The 20,782-nt window shown below is 37.3% G+C and overlaps 1 protein-coding gene across 1 annotated transcript in view; it reads left to right on the top strand.

Moving 5' to 3' along the window:
• LOC110159307 (pyruvate carboxylase, mitochondrial) overlaps positions 1 to 20,782 on the top strand; it is a 606,539-nt gene that overhangs the window by 24,835 nt on the left and 560,922 nt on the right. Inside the window, 1 exon segment of the mRNA XM_055156707.1 lies at positions 1,576 to 1,659. Within this exon segment, the coding sequence (XP_055012682.1) occupies positions 1,576 to 1,659 (84 nt within the window).

Genomic DNA, 20,782 nt, shown 5'->3' with positions numbered 1-20,782 from the left:
CTGTGAGGGGAGGGTCCAGGCACTGTAATAGCAGTAGCTTTCTGCTCCAGACAGAGGTTGTTCCAAGAGGTTAAATGCACAGGGCAGAACATATAGGACAATAAAGTATATCTTGGTTCTCAACTAGATTCAGGCTAAAAAAAAAATCTGTAGTTATTAAAGCTGCACCGTGCAACATTTTTTGCAGAGGATTTGCCACTTGACATTGTGTCTCCATGGAAAAACTTATCCATCTCAATGTAGGTAAGCAGTTGGCTTACCAGGCCAGGTTACAGGTCAGATCTGTGGAGCGTTCAAGTCAAATTTATTTGTATAGCACATTTAAAAACAACCATGGTTGACCAAAGTTCTTAACATACAACAGTAAACCCCAATATACAAACAAACCAAGGTGATAATTTAGGTTAAAATAATAGTAATTTGACTAAAATGAATGGTATTTTTGAGTAATGAAAACATCTGTAATTGAGTAGGATAGATGAGTCTAATGCCATACTGTGGGATGTTATTACTTTCCAGACAGAGCGATATCATCTCCATGGAGACAAGTGACCCTTTAGCATTTTACCCTTATCACTGTCTCCACTTTGTTCCTTTAAAATCCGCTGTATCATCATAGACTGTTGCAGCTAATAGTTTAATCATAGACTCCAGATTAGGACGCATGATATTTAATTATGCAGCAAAGCACTTTTCAATCTTGTATTTTCATCACTTGGTTCCTTTTAATCAAATTACAGTTTCTAATCCTGTTGGTGTCAGAGGCTGGTCTCTCTCTTCTTAATCTGCCTCTGTTCCTAATCTAAGATCTGTTTGAATGTGAGAGCTGAGAGGAGAGGTTCGCTCAAATAGAAGTGGGATTTGGGGAGTCAACAACATTTCTGGGTTTTTATCTACTTTTCTTTTTTGCTCATGTAGTGGTTTTCCAGTCTGATTAGTGGTTCTCCAAACATGACTTTTTAGTAAATGTAAAATGTGTAAGAGTTGTTGTGAGTGCTTAGATAATCCAAATTATTTATATTTTTTGGATCAAAATCTGCATGAATGGAGCCAAGTTTAAGTTTCTCATTGTATTTCATGATATGGCTGATTGGATGATTTTGAATCTTTTCATTTTCTGAACTCTAAACTATTGGACACAAGTTTTTGAAATGATCTTTTAAAAAAAATTGAAATATTTTGAGTTTTAATGTCATTTCCACTCAATTCACACTAATGCACACATGTTTTTTTTTTTTTAATTCAAGAATCCTGGCATTGTTATTACAGATCTTTTTGCATATGATTTAATTCCTGTATAGTCCAGATAACAATATCAAAATACAATCATTTTAACTGTAATAATTTTAATATACCTTTATCTTTCATTTCCAACAAGGATTACTTAACCTACAACAAACTGTGTTAAAATCTAAAACGCAAGCAAAGAAATCAGATGTTCCAAATACATGCTGAAATCTTAAATGTTTATGTGATGTATGTGTATTTCTAATCGTCTTGCATTTATCTAAATTCTGTGCTGGACTTAATTTTTGTTCCTGGCGTCTTTGTAAACTGGATGTTGTTGTTTTGAAGGTTGTGGAGATCGCACCTGCTTTTCAACTGGACCCTCACCTGAGAGCTCGCCTTCACGCAGACGCCGTCAACCTCGCCAAGCTGGTAGGACAGAGTTTTGTATTCCCTTTGGCCTTGATATGTTTCTACTTGTAATAATGTCGTTGTTAGGCTAAGATAAATGAGGTGAGGGTTTTTAACTTGTTTTCTATCTGAAGATTTGATCAAAGCTGCAAGTTGATGTTGGGGATATGGAGCTGTAGGCTCACCAGCAGTCCCTTCTACATTCTGATCAAAAATCCTCTGTAAAAGACTTAGGGCAGTCCAACCACAGCTGCCAGTTTGTAGCACGTGTCTCTCGTATTTGGAAGACATCTCCTCTCCAAAATTCTCTTAGCATTCAGAACAAAACATATAACTTCTTTTACTTGAGATAAGTAATAGTTTGGTGCTTTGATTGTTGAGAAAATCCATGCTTTTTCTCAGTCTTTTTATGTTGTTTTTATCCATGTTTACGTGTAAGCAAACAGAGCATGTCTCTCTCTGATTGTCATTCACTCCCTCTGAAATCAGGAGACAGGATAAGGCTCCAGATCCACTTGTCTGTGTAAAATTTTGTTTCCTTTATTATATATATATATAATAAAGATAGCTATTCCTTTTAGACATTTTTAGGATTATTTTGGAGGTCAGAAAGGCCAGATTGAGATGGGGTTTACATAACTGAGTGGGACAGCTCAGTTATGTATACACCCAGGAATATGCAGAAATGTGTTAAAATTAGAGATATGCAAGAAAACTTGCAAGAAAAGTTGTTTGTTTTCAGTTGAGGCAAAATATAATGAACTGATGTAACTGATGCATAGTTGGAGTTTGCTTAAAAGGTTTACCAAAAACTCGAGCAGAACTTTCACCTCGGATATTTTTATGAAGTCTAAGCCAAACCCCATTACCGTTTAGTTTTTATTTGTAATTGGTTTGCGCAAAACTGGACTCTCTGAAGGAATTTTAATGCATTGCTATCAACCTGTGTCAGCAACAAACTGGCAAAATAAAGAGTCTATTTGCAAATGGTTTGAATAGGATGTCAACAATGTGAGAAAACCGCTCTTTCAAAAATGACTATTTGAACAGATTTTGGGGGCCATGTTTGTTGATTGCAGACATTGGCTTGGCTTTGTTGAATTTCAAATGCAAAAAAATATTATTATTCTCTGTGAAAGCTGTGGTAAACCCAAGTAACCCCTGCTATAGCTACGAGTACTTATTCCTAATGTCAATACTTTAAATGTCTTCACTGGTCCAAAACCATATGTACAACAACTACTACTACTACTACTACTACTACTACTGCTACTACTGCTACTACTACTGTTAGTTGTTGTACATGTACTTATGCTGTTACTGCTGCTACTATTACTGCTACTAGTAGTACTGTTTAGGAGTGTGCAAAAATATTGAAATATCATTTAATTTGATGATGCAGTACTGATATTGTAGGCTGCTGTATCAATATATTGCCAAGAATATTTTTAGGTATATTTTACTGAAGTATTCTGTGTAAGAGCTACAGTTGTGTTGACATTTTCACTGTTTTGAGTAAAATGGGTGTTTTTCATTTTAACTCTGCACAAACTTAGTGGATTTTTGGTATCACAGCCATGATGTAGTTGTTTTTTACTGAACCGTATCGACTAGATTTTAAATATATCATATCAAATCGTACTGAATCGAGAGTGCGCTGTATCGAAAAACGTATTGTATCGTGGCCTATGTATCGTATCGGCAACTTATTAATGATACCCAGCCCTACTATTGTTACTACAGCAGCTACTACTACTATGAATGCCACTATTTTACTTCTACTACTCCTACTACTCCTACTGCTGCTGCTACTATTACTGTTACTACTGTTGCTACTGCTGCTACTACTATTACTACTACTACTACTACTACTGCAACTTTTAATACAACTTCTGGGACTACTACTACAACAGCTACTACTACTACTGTTATTACCACTGCAACTGTAGCCGTTACTGTTCTCCAGTGATTTCTAGAAATACTTTTTTGTGAACATTGAAAGTTTCTTACTGGTGTCCATGTAGGTGTGTATGATGTATTTAGTTCTTCCAGATCACAGGGAGCTCTTGTTCTTGTTGAAAAGTTTCACTCACAGCGGTGTTTAAAGCCCGACTTCATGTCTCAGAGGAGTAGTACTGTGATGTCCTTTAGTGGTAATGGAGCAGTGACGTACCATAAAAATGACATTGATGGTAAACTAATACAAAATGGGGGCGGGAAAAAAAAAAAAGATCAAATAGTCATATTGGCTGATACCGATATTGACAAATCTGTATTGATATTGACCGAGACTGGACCGATAAATCACCCATTCATAGTTGTAATCATTTAACTTATCTTGACTTGAGTTTTGATTTTGAGTAAGCTTATATTTTGTTAATGGTACCACTTAAACCCTATGACATACTGAATGCTATGACTCTTCATCTCATTTACTTAAGTTTATATACTAAATAAGGGTCCTCTGAGTTGTTGTTATGTTTATTTAACTAACTGCTTACCCACTGAGCCGGAGCATATGTGTAACTGTTATTCAGACCTTCATCATCACGATCCAAGGACATGTTTTTGTTTACACAATTTAACCATAGGCACAGTGAGGGGCCAGGCAGCAATTAACAAGTTTACTTCAATTAATCAAGTGGTCTCAATGTGATGAGGAGGTAACTGTAGACCTGTGGGTTGTAACCGTGTCAACATCATATAGACTCACATACATGGACCACTCTGGAACCTACCTGGACCATTGAGGGGATTACACAGATATAAAGCTACATGATAAAATAAAAAAGTACTATGATTTAATGTTTGTTATTATCATATCATCATTTTATTGGAATTGGTATTGAGTCTATTCCTTAGTATCAAAATCAAGGTTGAAATTTCAGAATTGTGACAACACTACAAAGAAGATTTTCAGTAGATTTTGCTAAATTATGATGGCACAGGCAATTCTTGTTTTTAGTGCATCTACTGAATACAATTTTTGGAGTAAAAATGTCACTGATTGATTGCCTGTGTTTAATCTTTCATTTTTATACTACAGTTCTAGTTTCTTCACTTGTATGTCTAATTTTACCTACTTCACGTCTAGATTAAGACCACATTAAATATATTCTGAATGCTGAAATTTTAAAAAGTATTGGTTAGTATCAGAGTTTTTTTCAGCCCTAGTTACCACCTTATTGCCTATATATTAGTTCAGTTTAGTTTATTTAATGAGACAGGGACAGTGCACAATATACATACAGATATAACCTTAACCTTAATACATACCCGTAATAGGAGAGATGCATTGTACCAGGTTATAGTGCTGGTGCTAATATCCATCTGTAGTCCCTTGGCAGATTGATGTTATATATATGTTTGTTAGATTTGATAGGTTGAACTAGATACTCTCCAGAGTGATGAGGATGCTGAATATTATCATTGTGAATTGCAGTTTCAGGTCTATTATTCGTAGCATTGTTCAGATCGGTTATTCCAATAGGGCTTGGGTTTATCGCTGTGAAGCTGTCAGACAGGGACAGCAGTGTTACTGAAACACACACCTCACCAGATGTGCGCCGCTCAAAACTTGTCAGCTACATAAAAGAACTGATGCAGAATTATCACACGAGCCAAAGTGTGACCAAAACAGAAAAATAAGATCGCAGTATTAGCAAAAAAAGTAAGATGGCTTCATATCTGGCTCATGGACAGATATATTTTTGTGTCCATAGAGGAAGATGTAATCTGCATTTGGTTAATCTGTCAATTGGCGTTTTAAAAAAGGATACCCAAATACGAATCAATACTAAAACATTATTGAAACGGAATTGTTTTTTTGTTTCATCCACACATGCACTGGAATTTCCAATCTCTACTAAAAAGGTAAAAAGTAGCATTTAACTAGAAAATTACCGCTTCATGACATCACAAGGTGCAACAGAGCATTTTGATTTTAGGAGATGCAAACAGACTAATAAAAAAGGATTACTCAAACATGTGTGAATGAAACAAAACACAACTCCATGATTTTTTTTTTATTTTTTTTTCCCCCAAACATGGTTTAAAGCTCAGAAGAGTCAAATTTGTGTAATTTAGTTTAAATGCATGTGTACTTTTTGTCCGCTACTTCCCCTTTCTTTCCCTCTTCCTGCTTTTTATCTCTCTCCTCTTCTCTCTCCATTGTATAGCCCCATTATGAAGTCTTCTGCTTTCCTCCAGCAGCCAAACACTCCTGCTTACTCCCCAGGTCTGCAGTGTCCCCTCACAATCACCAGGGGGCTCACTTCCTCTCATGCTCTTATGTCACTGCAGCATCCCCCCCTCCCTCTCTCTCCCCCTCCCCTCTTCCTCTCTCCTCTGCCTCCTCTTCCTCAGTCTTCTGTCGCATATCTCTTATGATGATTTCACTTTGCTTTGAGGCTGTCCTTATTTACAGCGATGTCTCCTCTTCAGATATGAGCTCTTAGTCCCCGCAGGTGTCCAGTCCGGTCCCTTAGCAACAGTACAGCTGAACTTTGCTCCTAGTTTGGTCTTGTTAATATATGTCGTGCTCTGTTCCTCTCACTCTGCATTGGGACATGTATTTTTAATGTGGGGCTTCTTGAGTGCTGTATAGAGACACATGGGGGACTGGGACTTGTGTATGTTGGTATTTCTCCAGACACAGGCAGGTTATGTGAGGTGGCGACAACCCAAGAGCTGATCTTTGCTCCCTATTTTTTAGTCATACTATAATATGTTGCCATCAGTTTGTACTAGTTTTGTCAAGATAAAAAAAAAAAATCAAACTCTATTTCTATACTTAATACTAATTCTGATACGATGATGATAATAAAAACCCTCTTTAGAATGTCATTTTCAACATCAACCTTGTTTTATATTACCATCTGATCTTAAATCTGTGTAATCCCTCAGTCGTCCAGGTAGGTTCCACAGTGGTCCCTGGGCGTATACTAGTCTACGTGGCCTTAGACTTGTTCTGATACAGCTCAAGATTATTCTAAAGCTACTGAGGAAAGGTTCATTTCTGTCCTGTGAATGTGACTTTTTAGTATCAGTATATATTTAAATATTTATCTAGTTTCGATATTAGTTTTAGTATCGATTAGTATCTGATTTTAGATATTTTTGACAACCTTAACGAGAACAGGAGCTTTGTTCAATGCTTACTACTGCTGTGTCCTTAAGCAAGACATTTGTCGAGTGGAAAAGCTCACGATTTGGCGGGGAGGCTCACGGTTAGAGATGTACCAATTTCCAAATCTCTCAGGACAATATTTTCACAATGTATATCTCAGTACGATAACTAAACAAAACTGTTAATATGCTACTTTTTCCTCTCAAATGCCATGACAAGAAATAATCCAAAGAACTAAGATTTAAAATTGCTTACAACTGTTATTTCTTCATGTAGTCTACACAAAAATGGAGCAAAGGATCATGGTCTATGTAGTTCCCTTTGTCTTTTTTTTGCTATTGCTGCGCTAGAGCTCTTAATTTAACCGAAGAGACTTGTAATTTGATTTTGACTTTGACGATACGATATCACAATATTTCGGTTATTGTTACTGATACTCATTTGAACAAATATCAACACTAAATAGGACAGCTTTATCAAAATAATATACGACCACATGATCATTATTATGTACTGAAAATTACATTCTGTAAAGCTAGAAGAAATTGTATTGTTTTGTCAGGTTTTTATCACAATATTTCTGATCCTAAATGACTCCCTTGTAGATATACATTCCTCTGTATACAGACACAGACGGTGACCACTCGGCTGCTGCTGTTTTCTATTCTGGGAGATGGCATTTTGGAAAATCACTACGAGTCCTGCAGTATAGAGAAGGTGCTCACATGTTCAGACTAATTTGAGCTCCAATTAGAAGCTTTTCATTTGATTCAAAGGCGTTATTGGGCAGTAATTGGACTCTGTTTGAGGTATTATTCTGCTATTGTGGAGTCTGTGTCTATAGCATGGACCACACACACTTCTAACTCCCACTCACTACCCAATGAATTCTCTCTCATGCTGTTATATATCGCGTATTGTCATCGTCTTGTCTCTATAGATATTTAACACTGTATAGATTAGATAGCTTTCACACCAATCTCTTATTTGACACCAGTCCCTTGGTACTTTCGACACTTATTTTGAATGTGTTATTACCAATTATATTTTTGCTTTTTGTTTTTATATTAGCTTAAGATGTGTGAGCTACTGTGTCCAAATAATTTCCCTTGTGGATCTGTAAAGTCTAAGATAAACTTTACTGTTGTCGTGACTATACTACTAAATACTATGGAAACTCGATCCCAATTTTGATACCACAATCATGATTTAAAAACACAATGTTAAAGATAATAGAATAGTAGTTTTAATTTCAAAATAAGATACATTTATTTAATATGGTCTTGTTTTAGCAGTTCTGATACTCATTAACTCCGTGTTGATTATTGCATATATAGTCTTTATTATAATTTCACTATCAGTTAGTGTTTTTTTTTTTTTTTTTTGTTTAGTTTTATTTGACAACTCTATTGACTCGCACTCCCTAGGAAAAAACATTAGTCTATGTGGTCTTATATTTGTTCTAATTCAGCTCAAGATCATTCTAAAGGTGTTCAGGGAAGTTAATTTCTGTGACCTTTTTTTTAGTATCAAAACCTGCTCAAATGAGTATCTAGTTTCAATTAGTATGTGATTTTTGACACTTTTGACATCCCTGACTGTCACACCTCTAAATATTGGTTTAATGCAGTAAATACTCATGAGTAAAAGTATTAGTTTCTCCCCCCTCAGCCCTCCTTCCTGTACATGTGGACTCTATGGTTTCCTCTAGTGGTGAAACCTGCAGTGTTCCAGTTGTCTGACATTAATATTAATAACACATTATAATTCAATCAGTTCAGGATGAAAAGCTCTTGTGCATCACTCAGTATAAATTTTCCTGGGCACTTGATTTGTGAATCCCGCTGTGAGCTGCTCTCTGCCTCACAAACGCTCTCGCACACAAAGAAGTATACGAACATTTGAGGAGACTTGACCACTGTTCTTGTAATGAAGTAAAATATATGGTATAGTTAATGTTATGACTCATTCAATCACAGAAATATTTGCATTTTAGAATTGCGATCGACTGATGTTTTTTTTTTTTTTTCCATGGCCAGTGCTGAAACCAATTGTTCAGAATCCAGAGCAACCAATGGCCGACAAGCCCTGCTGATGTTTTTAGGTTGATATTTTGGGACAATTTTGATTATTTTCCCCAAATTATTTGACTTTACTACAAATTCCTTTCAAACACTTTTTTAAAACCACAAACCTTTTAAGAGAGCTGTGTAGTCAAGTTTTCTGGAAACATCTCATAGTAAAGTGTTAATATAAGGCCTTGTGTGTGCTTTTTAAGGCTACCTGTGCTGAAGATTGAAGGTTAATCTGCTAAAAAGTTCAAATATTGGTGCAATGCATATGTAAGTCTATCTTTAATCTTTTGTAAGTTTTATTTTAGGGTCCTTTCTTCACACATCATTGCAAAACTGGGGCTCAATCTGGACCAAACCAGGGCAAGACCAAACGAAGTCTACATTGCAACTAAACATAATAAATAATAAATCATGTTTCTTACCTCACCGTTCATTTTCACAAACCAATATCTGAGTTTTTCCCTCACCAACGCTTAAATATATATCTGTTTATCTAATATTTAATCTAGACAACAAGGTACTTTAGCAGCATTAGCAGCACTAGTAGGGTTAGAAAGTGGCAGGGGTTTTAGATTTGAGTGCTACCAAAGCTAGATGATGAGAGCAGATTGTGTTCATTTTGAAACTGTTTGACGGTCATCTTCTTTTTGGATTTTAGTATCTTAGAGTATTTTCAGGACAGGAATGTAAGCCCGATATTCTGACGTAGTTTTGGAGCCAGTCTTGATTAGTGTATGAATGATGCATGTCTTCATATTTGTGAATTTCTTTCTAATCAGTGATTGGTCCTTTTGGATTGGGCATGTCATTGCCTGTTCATCAGGGTACAGATTTTAATGTTATCTATTATATTTCAGTTCACAAAGGCTCAGTAAGTTTGGATTCTAGTTTAAAATGGGACCTCCAACAGTGTGATTCGTTATTACATTGATGTGTGAGTCTTAATGCACTGTTTACGGACAAAATAGTAATTCATCAAAGTCTTGGATCTCATTAAGCCATATTTTGTCCATATTTCAGTGCACATTGTGTAAAGTTAGTAAACTGTTGTATTATATTGACATTGTTATTAATGGATTGTATTTTAGAAGATAATAATACTGATGAGTTTGACAATTGTACATTTTAGATATCAAGTATAATGAATTAGAGTATTTTCAGAAGATGATGGTGATGATGAGGAATTTGAGATTTTGTATTTATGGCAGTTAGTCATAATGGATTTTAACTGTTTCAGATGTTTAATGAACTGTACTGCGGTTACTTAAGGAGAGACTGTTATTGCAGGGATGTTGTTGTCAGAGGTGCTTTATGTAAATAGACTATTTAATGTCTCTGTACTTGCCCAGGGACTGCAGATGGAAAGTAGTTTGTATAAATGTGGCGCAAAGCATATTTTATCTCTGTTCAGACAGAGACTGTTTTCTGTGCACTGTCCTTGTTGTATAAAATAATATAAAATACAATATAATAATAACATTGGAACAGAATAGAAGCAAAAACCTGCTATAAATTTCTAATACTCTTTACACCTTTTAGAATATATTTGAAACCACAAAACCCAGTGACACTTACCCCAAAGTTGAAAAGCAGGACATACTTAGCAGCTTTGATAAGGGCCGGATCAGACAGAGGCTGCAGCGGACAGTGGTGGGATGTCCTCTTTCCTCTACTCATCCACATAAAGCCTGCAAAATGACTCCTGAAATAAGATCTGTCACCTGTCCCACTGTGTTCTCAGACTGCATCAGATGAGCGTCAGGAGCAGGAGCATGTAAAATCAATTTGTGTTTGGTAATATTTTTATATCTACTTGTGGGTGGCCATAGAAATTCACACATTACTTGTGCTTGTTTATGTAAGAGTTTGAATGCAGGCTTTATTTCTACATTTTCTATATGAGTCAGGCCTTCTATCAAATGGATGAAGTTCCATTTGAATTCATGGATAAATAGAAAGCTTGTTGAACTAACCTTAGACTAAGTTTGGTCTAAACCAGGTCTAAACCAGGTCTAAACCAGGTCTAAACCAGGTCTAAACCAGGTCTAAACCAGGTCTAAACCAGGACTAACCAGGACTGCACCAGGACCGGACCAACCAGGACCCAGGACGCACCAGGACTGACCAGGACCAAACCAGGACCAGGACCAAAAGGACCAAACCAGGACTGCACCAAAAGGACCAAACCAGGACTGCACCAGGACCAAACCAAACTGCCCCAAAAGGACCAAACCAGGACTGCACCAGGACCAAACCAGGACTGCATTCAGACTAAAACTGGGCTTTACCTGGATTTTACCTGGGACTGAACCGAGACTTACACCGAGACTTACACCGAGACTTACACCGAGACTTTACCGAGACTTGAACCGAGACTTAACCGAGACTTACACCGAGACTTACACCGAGACTTACACCGAGACTTACACCGAGACTTACACCGAGACTTACACCGAGACTTACACCGAGAAATGACAAAATGAATCAAATTTGGTGCGTGTCCATTTTCTTTCTTTTAAACCATTTGTGTTGTTGGTGCATTGCCAGAGGATCAGACTTGTGTTTATGTTATAGTTTTGGCACAGATCTGGACCGCTTTTTGCACAGTGCTATATCATTGCTTTGGCTCTGCTCATTACAGCCACAGTGCAAGGCTATGGGAAAAGAGCTGTACAATTAAGCTTTTTGGGCCAATTTAGTGCTGTCCTTTCTCATAATGTATTTATTGGAAGTGGAATTTGAGTTTATGTAAGGCAAAAGTAGTAATATTAAAGCACAAATTCAAGTATTCAATCAGCAGGACAGTTAGATTAATTGAAAACATTAGAATCTCAATTTGAATGAGCACTATGGGTAATTTCAAAGGCTGCACTAAAGATCTCTCTGTCTCCATGGGCTCTGATGTATAAACCCTGCTGACCCTGTAGGACAGATCTGCAGTGCATGACTTTTATTGAATTGTTGATGTCTTGTAGTTTATAATTAGTCCAAGTTGTTGTCCGAGCCTTTGATGCAGTTGTAACTTAAGACTCATTGGTGGTTGTGTGGGTGAGAAGTCTGATATTTGGACCATTTATTCCATCAGCTTAAATCTCAAGCATAGGTTGATTTATTTTTTTTTTTTTTTTCTTCCTCTGGTTAATTTGATGCTGCATGCCCACGAGTTTAAATTAACACTTATAACACTAATGCGAAGAGATAACAAAATGTGACTTTGTGGTTTTCTTATAGATTTGTGATCAATTTAAATTGCTTAATTTGGGAAAATAATCAACATCAGGCCAACATTTCAGACAAAAAATAATAAATAATAATAATAAAATTTGATAAAATTTTCTTAATTGATCATTGGGAGAATTAACAATAAATTTTCGATTAATCTTCAATGTTTTTATATTAAAATTATCATCATCATTATTACTACTGCTAATCTGCATAAATACATTTTCCAGCATAAATAAACTTTACAACATATAAACCATGGGTACTGATGTGTTGAAAAGACTGAAAAGTGTTTGTCTTTTGGACACATGCACATTCAACTTTATGTTGAGTGGGATACTGATGTGCAAGTGATCTCCAAGGTGGTGTGCCAGAGCCGAAATGTAGGACTGTGAGGCCGCAACTCCAGTGTTTGTGCTGTCAGACGCAGCCTTGCCTCCTTACGATATGCTACACTACGCACAGCAACCTACATTTGGTTGTGTCGATTAAAAATGAATGTGATCGACGAAATTCTAGATCAGTTATCGATTAGTCGACTACCGTATTTTACGGGCTATTAGGCGCTCTGGATTATAAGACACACTGTCATTAAATGTCTATTTTCTAACCTTTTTCACAGATAAACCACACCAGATTTTAAACGAAACACAACAGTTGGATGGGTCAGTGGGACTTTGTTTGGCACGTTCACGGTGACTCTGGGCTTTGTTCAGTTGTGGCGTGTAGGGAGGGTGCTGTCTGGGACCGCTGGATTGTTGGCGTGTTCACAGTGACTCAGTTGTTCAGTTATGGCTCAGAGTGGCACATCACACTTTTTTTTTTCAGTTCGTTCCTCCGTTCCCTTCCTCGTCTGCGTGGAGTGATGAGTGTGTCTGTGGGTGTGTTTCCCTGCACGGTCGCTGTCTGCTCCGTCGGTGTTTGCGTGCGCTGCGGGTGGTGCGGTTTGGTAGTTTATTGAAGTCGTGCTGGGACACCTGAGTGGATTTGTGTACAGGGTGCTCTGGATTGCGGGGCGCGCAGTCGTTTTTTGATGGGGTCAGAGGCTTAAGAGCGCATCTAATGGCCCGGAAAATATGGTAATCATGCCCATTCCTAATACTAAACAATTGGAACTGACATTGGTGAAAAAAAACACATCAATTGATCTCTAGTGAGAAGTGACCGGTATCTACCCAGACTATACCTGCCAGGTAAGTCTACAATACTATTGTATGTGTTTTTATATCTGCAGAGGGATATCAGTTTTGTCACAACTCCTCCCTTCATGCCTCAAGTTAGATTCAGACAGTACCATGCGATTAGATTTATTTCAGTGATGTATATGAAACTAATGAAACTATAAACTGATTGGCTCATCCACCCGTCAATCACACCCATCTGAAACTGGGTAGATACAACCAGACTCGCAACCTCTTAAATTATTGGAGAAGGTTGTATTCTTGATCCCTGGCAACACTATACGTACACGATACAAGTCTTTCACATCAGAAGCCGTACAGTCTTTTCCAAGCTGGAGCAGAAAACGCTGAGTGCAGTTGTATCTAGCGTGGCATTGTTTGACCCATGTGTGAATGTACAAGAGAAATAATGAGTTTTTGTGATTGCAGCTTGCTCGCCCGCTCGTCTCCCCATGAGAAAAGCACTTCAAAAGCACAAATATTGGACAACTCATCAACACACTCTCCATAAGCCTGTCGTTGTGTCCAATATGGGCGCCGCTGTTCCTCAGAGTCATTTCACTTTCACAGAGATGTAATATCGTTAGCATGTTGTTAGTGTGGTCCTCGGCGTGCGATAAAGGCGCGTCAACACTAGCTTATGTTTAGTGGACAGGTGATTAGGGCCTCATCAAATCCTTAACTCTAATGTGACCTATATATATATACATGGTGTTTATTGTACTGCGGTCTGGGCTTGGGTGATCTCTAGAGCTCCATTTATACAGATATTTAAGGCTCTATCGAAGTGCATGTTTATCTGTAGATCTGGTTAACGGTAGCATTGCTCTTCTCAAGGACAAGCGTAATTGTTAAGTGTGCTGTTTTTTTATAGGACCTTTGCGAATTGAAAGATATACAGTACAATTATATAACAGCTAAGCAAGGAGATGTAATAAAATCTGCTGTGTGAGTGGTTTTGAGTTCACCTTATCTGCTTATAAAGTGCATTCCTTGTGGACCAGGATTTTTAGGTAGAATTTTTTTGAAATGTTGTTGATGCTACATGCTCGACAAACATTTTTCCATCATTAAAGGTGCATTATATAACTTTTCTGATATAAGGTCCACCACCTGCTTGTCTCCATGGAGATGTAATTGCTTTGCCTTAAATATTCTACAGTATGGAAATAAACTTGGTTATCGCAATGGAGACAGTCTACGAGGGATGTAACAATAACCGAAATATCGTGATATCATGTTGTCAAAGCTCACAATAATATCATGGACCATCACAATATATCAAATTACAAGTCTCTCTGCTTAAATTAAGAGTTATGGTGCAGCAAAAGCTAAAAAAAAAGACAGAGGGAACTACATAGACCATAATCTTTTGCTCCATGTCAGTGTAGACTACAAGAAGAAATAACATTTCTAAGCATTTTAGGTCTTAGTTCTTTGGATTAAGTCTTGTCAAGGCATTTTAAGAGGAAAAAGTTAGATAGCCTTCACAAAATATCACAATAAATATCGTACCCCCCACCATATCGTGAGTTTTCCCATGATATTGCAGTAAATATCATACTGTGAGGTTAATATCGTATTGTGACACTTGGATATCGTTACATCCCTACAAGCTACTGGTTCAGATCTATGGAGAAGCAAGCCTGTACATAGTAAAACTTCATGTTTTTCAAGGTGTTTTTGAGCTATAAAATATCAGTAATTGAATACTTGCAAATCAGATAAGTTTAATACCATACTGTGGAACATTCCTTGCAAAGAAATAACATCTCCATGATGAGAACCAAGTTACATAATGCACATGTTGTCATTATGTCCCTTGGCTTAGGACGACCCCTGGCAAATGCGGGTAGCTGATAGGGTGAATGACAATATTCAGACAATATTAAGGCAATCCATCTAAATGTGCCTGTGATTGTTGTGGTTTAACTATAGTACAAAACATGAATAACGACAAAAGTGCAGACATATCACATTATACCCCTGTAGATGATTATGTGCCAAGTTTGTCTTTATTATGAATCCTAAATCCTCTTCTGTCTTCAGGTTTTTGTTATATATTTTTATTTGATATCCTCATTTTACATCCAAAACAGTAAATGTAACATTATACATCTAATGGCCTCCTGGATGCCAAAAAAAATTTTAATTACTCATTCAGCAGTCCAGTCAGTAGTTTCTATTTCAGAAGGGACTGGTTGGAAAGATGATCCAACCACAGCTGCTAATTTGTAGCACGTGTCTCTCAAATGCAAGAGACATCTCCTTTCCAAAATTCCAGTCTGTTTCTCAGTACTTTATGTTGCGCCCCCCCTCCTCCCATGCATTTCTTCAACTGGTTAACCCACTTGTCACACTCTCTGAAATCAGGGAGACGGGATATGGCTCCAGATCCATTTATCTTTGTAAAGTTTTGTCAAAGCATGTGGTTCTGGCTGGTCAGGTAAGGACAATGTAATGCTATACATCCACAATGATTACAATTATACCAGTGATTTTGTACACACTTCCTATAGTCTTAACTTTAAGTTCAGCCGTCTATCTCCATGACGACGGTGAGCAAATGAGTCCCTGACAAACAGACAACCTAAACACACAATGTGTCTTTAGATAATTTCTCTTCTTGGACTGAGGACAGGTACTGGCCCTCTTTGACAGTGCCTGTTGAAGTGAGAATAGGTATCCATTTGAACAGGTACTGATACTGGCAAAAATTTAAATAAAATTTGGCCTTTTTGTTTAGTTTTTGAATTATCTATTTCAGAATTTGTATAACACCACACTGTAATATTAAATCGCTCTCAATGCAATTTTCAACACAAATTATTTAGTGTTAAACAGATCAGAAAATGGCGTAATATGGGCCTTTTTAAATCAGTTATAATGTTGTTTCCTCTTCAAAAACAGTTGTTTTGTTTCTTTCGTACATCTTTTAACACACGACCCCTGCGTATTTATGCTATGTTTTATAACTGTTATTATGGCATGACTAAAAGCTCTCAAGAGTCAATTTTACCAGCCTTATGGCATTGAAATCTGTATAGAATATTGAGTTTTTTCCTTTGTATGGAAAGTTTGAAATTTTAATATTGCACATATACTAGTATATCTGAGGTTCCTGCATACAGGTGACATTTTGACGACTTTTTACCAATACAGCTATTATGTTGGGAAGCATGTTTTCACTTGAAGATCGAAACCAATTATATTCATGTTTACCTCTATTTTAATGTGAATATTTTTAAGCAAATTAGTTAAACATGTTTTGAACATTAAAACAATTTATGACCCATGTCTTTTGATCATGTGAAACGCTGCATCCCATTTGGGTGCTATAATTCTGATACAAGAACAGATACTTTTCCTGCTCCCTGAATGTAGTCCTGAGATTGCCTATTTCTCTTCACTTATTTATGGAGCCTCTCTTATATTCTCTTATTGTTTCCTTTGATTTGACATGTGCTTTGGTCTGTCCATGTCTCATCTCTCTGTGTAATCCTCTGCTCCAGATTTTCTTTCATTTCCTTTTCTATTCGTCAAAATCCCGTATTTGGCTTCGTAGTCCTTGCTTCTTGCCATTTTACAAGATCATAATTTAATTAATTACCAGTTATGGCCATTAGCAGTATTTAGTAGAGCTAATAGACTACCTAGATTTTATGTGTCTTTTTTTTTTTCTTATGAGTTGATTCTTGTTGCATTTCTTTGTTTTCAGGTGTTGCTAAAACATGCATTTTATTTCTATAGGCGAGGCTGAACCACACATCTGAACTTAGCCTAATGGTTTCACTTGTGTTTGTGCTTGTTTCCATGGAGATAGAAAAGTTAAATGCTATAGGGTCGAATATTCCATGTAAAGCAAAGCAGCCATATGAAGACAGACAAGTGACAGACCCTCCATCAAAAAAATTACATAGTAGTATATAAAAAAATAAACCAATAATATAAAATCTACTAAATTAATACAAAAGAGACATAAGAATGATGCATAATCAAAAGAATAAAAAGGGGGCCAAGAAATTATAGGTAAAATCTAAATATTCTGTGCAAGAAAACTCTATTTATGGACAAACATGTACAGTGCCCATACTTAAAGGTGCACTATGCAACTTTTTGGTTGAGGTTCCGTCACCTACTTGTTTCCATGGATATGTCATTGCACTGCCTGGAATGTTCCACAGTATGACAGGTCTTACATCTACATTTTTACATTACATTTATCACATTACAGATGGTTTTATAGCTTAAAAATACCTAGAAAAACAGGCATTCTAACTCTGAGTGGGATTGCCTTTCCACAGATCTGACCTTTAACTTGGTCTTAATAAAGATAGAAAGGTTTAATACCATACTGTGAAACATTCCAGATAAAGCAATCTCCACAGAGAAAAGCATTTGATGGATCTGCCACCAGAAAAGTAACACAATGTACCTTTAAGTTTGTAATTTTGTGCACACTTAAAGAAGGAAGAAAATTACAAAAAAGCAAAGTTACATAGTGTACCTAAGTAAAAAAAAAAAAATTCTGATTGATTTTTATTTGAATGTCATTTTATCATGAGAAACCCAAATGATCTAAAATGACCAAGATGCCTGCTGTCTCTTTAGAATACAGCGCTAGTGGCACTTCAGCAGAGATGGGCTCAGCTGTAGAGAAGCTCATGCTGAATACATCAGGTGTCCCTATGTCAGGGTGACTTTGAGCTCTGTGATTTGTGTGAGTACCAAGACCTGATGAAGATAAACTGGCTTCCATTTAAACTGTGCTGTAAAGTGCAATATTCGGGCTTTTTTGCAATATTCTTTGTACAACTTGGGCCTTGGTATCTCAGATATACTGCTTAATGTAAGTTAATGTGTATTTTTAAGTGGAACTAAACACTAAATCAACCTTTTTGCTACTAAACTGAGTATATTGTGTTCGAATAGCATTGTCTGTCATTCCTAGTGTTCTTTTTTTTGGCAATTTTAGTCCATAGTAGGTAAATTTGCAGTTTTGTGGTCAAAATGTGTAAAAATGGTGTGTGTGTTTGTTACTTCTGACTTTGCAATTTCAAGTATAGTAGTATAACCTAGTGCCATATGCTTTTAAGTGCACATAAATCATAACCCACAGTGTGCGTTAACCTTCATGTTGATACATCTGCAGAGGTTGTGGTCAGTTATGTGTTACCATGAAGCCTGTAAGAGAGAGACGGAACACAAAGTCACTCGGCTGTGGTCATACAGCGCTATTGTGCAGAGAACAAAGCTGAAGCAGAGATGGATGGACGGACGGTGGAGGATTCTATAGGAAACCATCAGAAGAACAGAGATACACGAGACAAAGGAGAGCTGCTATTGATCCACTCCACTAGATGCAACTGAAGCCTGCATGTGCGCTCTCTCAAATTACAGGGGGAGAGCCAGTCATGGTATAGAGGAGCTGAGGACTAATTTATAAACAAGAGCTGAACAGGGACCAAACCTATAAAGGCTCATTCATGCTCCACTTTGTAAAAAATAAACGGATTAGTGCGTTCCAGACGTAGTAAACATCACTGCGTTAATACTTCAAAACGTTTCTGAAAAGGCTGTGTTCTACTAAACAACCACGAGAGGCCGTTAAAAGTCAGTTTGAGAAATTTCCGAAAGTGACGAAACAGAGCAACAAATCAACAAACATGGAGGCGCTCATGGCAGTTTCTAGATTGCATTTGTTGTAAAAGAGCCAAGAAAACAAGGTGAGAGCAGCATTTATTTGTTCTAAAGCTGGCTCTAGTCACTTTTCATCAATTCACTACTCAGTTCACTGCTGTCCCCAGTGGTCAGCTCAGGTACAGCTCTGTCGCCAAGATTCCGCATGTTCTGAGGAGACGGACCAAAAACCTTTAAGTAGACATGAGATAGACCAAGAAGATCAGAGAACAGAGACCTGCACTGAACTGAAGAAGTAAGCAAAAAATGGACAAAACCGGTTCAAACTGAGTCTAGAGTCTGAACCAAACCAAAGCAAATCCTGCCAAAACATCTTATGTAGTAAAGTGTCAAAAACCCTTGCGAATAATGAATGATCAAAGCAAGGCAACTTCTCCCCATTCAGATGTAGCACAGTTAAACATCAGGTGGTTTAAAAGATACTTCTAATTTATGCAAACGACTCCTGAGCTAGTAATCAAAAACATCTTGGCTGACGAACTACTTCCAAACGAGCAAACAAATCAACCTGTCATTCGGAAAAACAACACAGGAAAAGTGGAGATTGTGATATAGTGCCTGTCTAAATCTCCTGCATAGACACTATTGGCAGATTTCTGACTTTTCTTGGACCATAAATCACATACATTTCAGTTGCTCTTGTGTTGAACGTGGCTCAGTACAGAGGCAGAGCAGAGGGAAGCCACTGTCAACACTTACCTGCTGAGATAAAAAAGCAAGGTGAAATAGTGGCTACTTTTCTTGCTCCATTTTACATGGACTATTGATAAAGCAGATGGGAAATGAGCGTGTGTATTAAGAGCACGTGTATTTCTTTTATTACTTTTAATACAATTTTATGTAGGACTTTGATCCAATAGTATTTACGTATTTCCAAGTATGGGACATTATTTATTATACTTATTATTATGGGACAGTATTAAGGTTCAGGTACACTTTGGCTATGTTCAGACTGCAGGGCTTAATGCTCAATTCGGATTGTTTTGTGAAATCAGATTTTTTTGCAAGGTTGTTCACATTTCCAGTTCAATGCGACTTATATGTGATCTCTAGTGTGAACTTTAAACACCCCAAAGTGTCCCGCACTCAGCGAGCGTGCTCAGTGTTTCCAGAAGTAGCCTAAATATGGACGAGCGAGAGCATTGAGCACCTGGCGATTTTAAAGTCGCTGTCGTACCGGAGCCAGAACATGAACAACTTATTTGTTTCAAGGAGATTGAGAAGGATGAGGTTTTTGGCCATGGCGTTTTGTGGGGCAGTCGTAGCAACGTCCGTAGAAAGGAACCTGTGGGTGCGGAGTCACAGCCAAGAGTGGTGGGATTGCCATGTGCTTTGCTGCTTCACTGACACCGTTTTCAGACATAATTTTCATGACGAGAAGAACATTTGTGTACATTTGTGACGTGTAGGTGGGATGAATGTGACCTGACCGTTCAGACTGAAGTCACATGTCAAAAGATCGGATATGTATCGGTTTTTAGGAGCACAATGTATCCAAGTGGCCTAGGTCGGATTTGAAAATATTGGATCGGTGTTGTTCAGACTGTCATTAAAAGATCAGATTCAGGTCGCACAGGGGCGAAAAAATCTGATTTGGGTCACTTCTTGCTGCAGTCTGGATGTAGCCTTTGTTTCTGTACGGAAATGTGTCCTCTGCAATGTGTTGGACAAAGTGTATTCTGGTACAGTTATTTTTTCATTTTGTGGTATTCTGAATAAATTGTTTCAGAGCAAATATATCGCAGTACTTTATCTGATCACAAAATTTAGGCTTCAGATTGCATCAAATTAGTGAGAAAATGGTAAAAGACAACTCTTGTGGTGTATGCATTGTGCCA

This window comes from Boleophthalmus pectinirostris, unplaced genomic scaffold, assembly GCF_026225935.1.
Source record: "Boleophthalmus pectinirostris isolate CB_2022bp ecotype Guang Dong unplaced genomic scaffold, ASM2622593v1 HiC_scaffold_20, whole genome shotgun sequence".
Taxonomy (NCBI): domain Eukaryota; kingdom Metazoa; phylum Chordata; class Actinopteri; order Gobiiformes; family Gobiidae; genus Boleophthalmus; species Boleophthalmus pectinirostris.
This window is presented reverse-complemented; position numbering and strand designations above follow the sequence as displayed.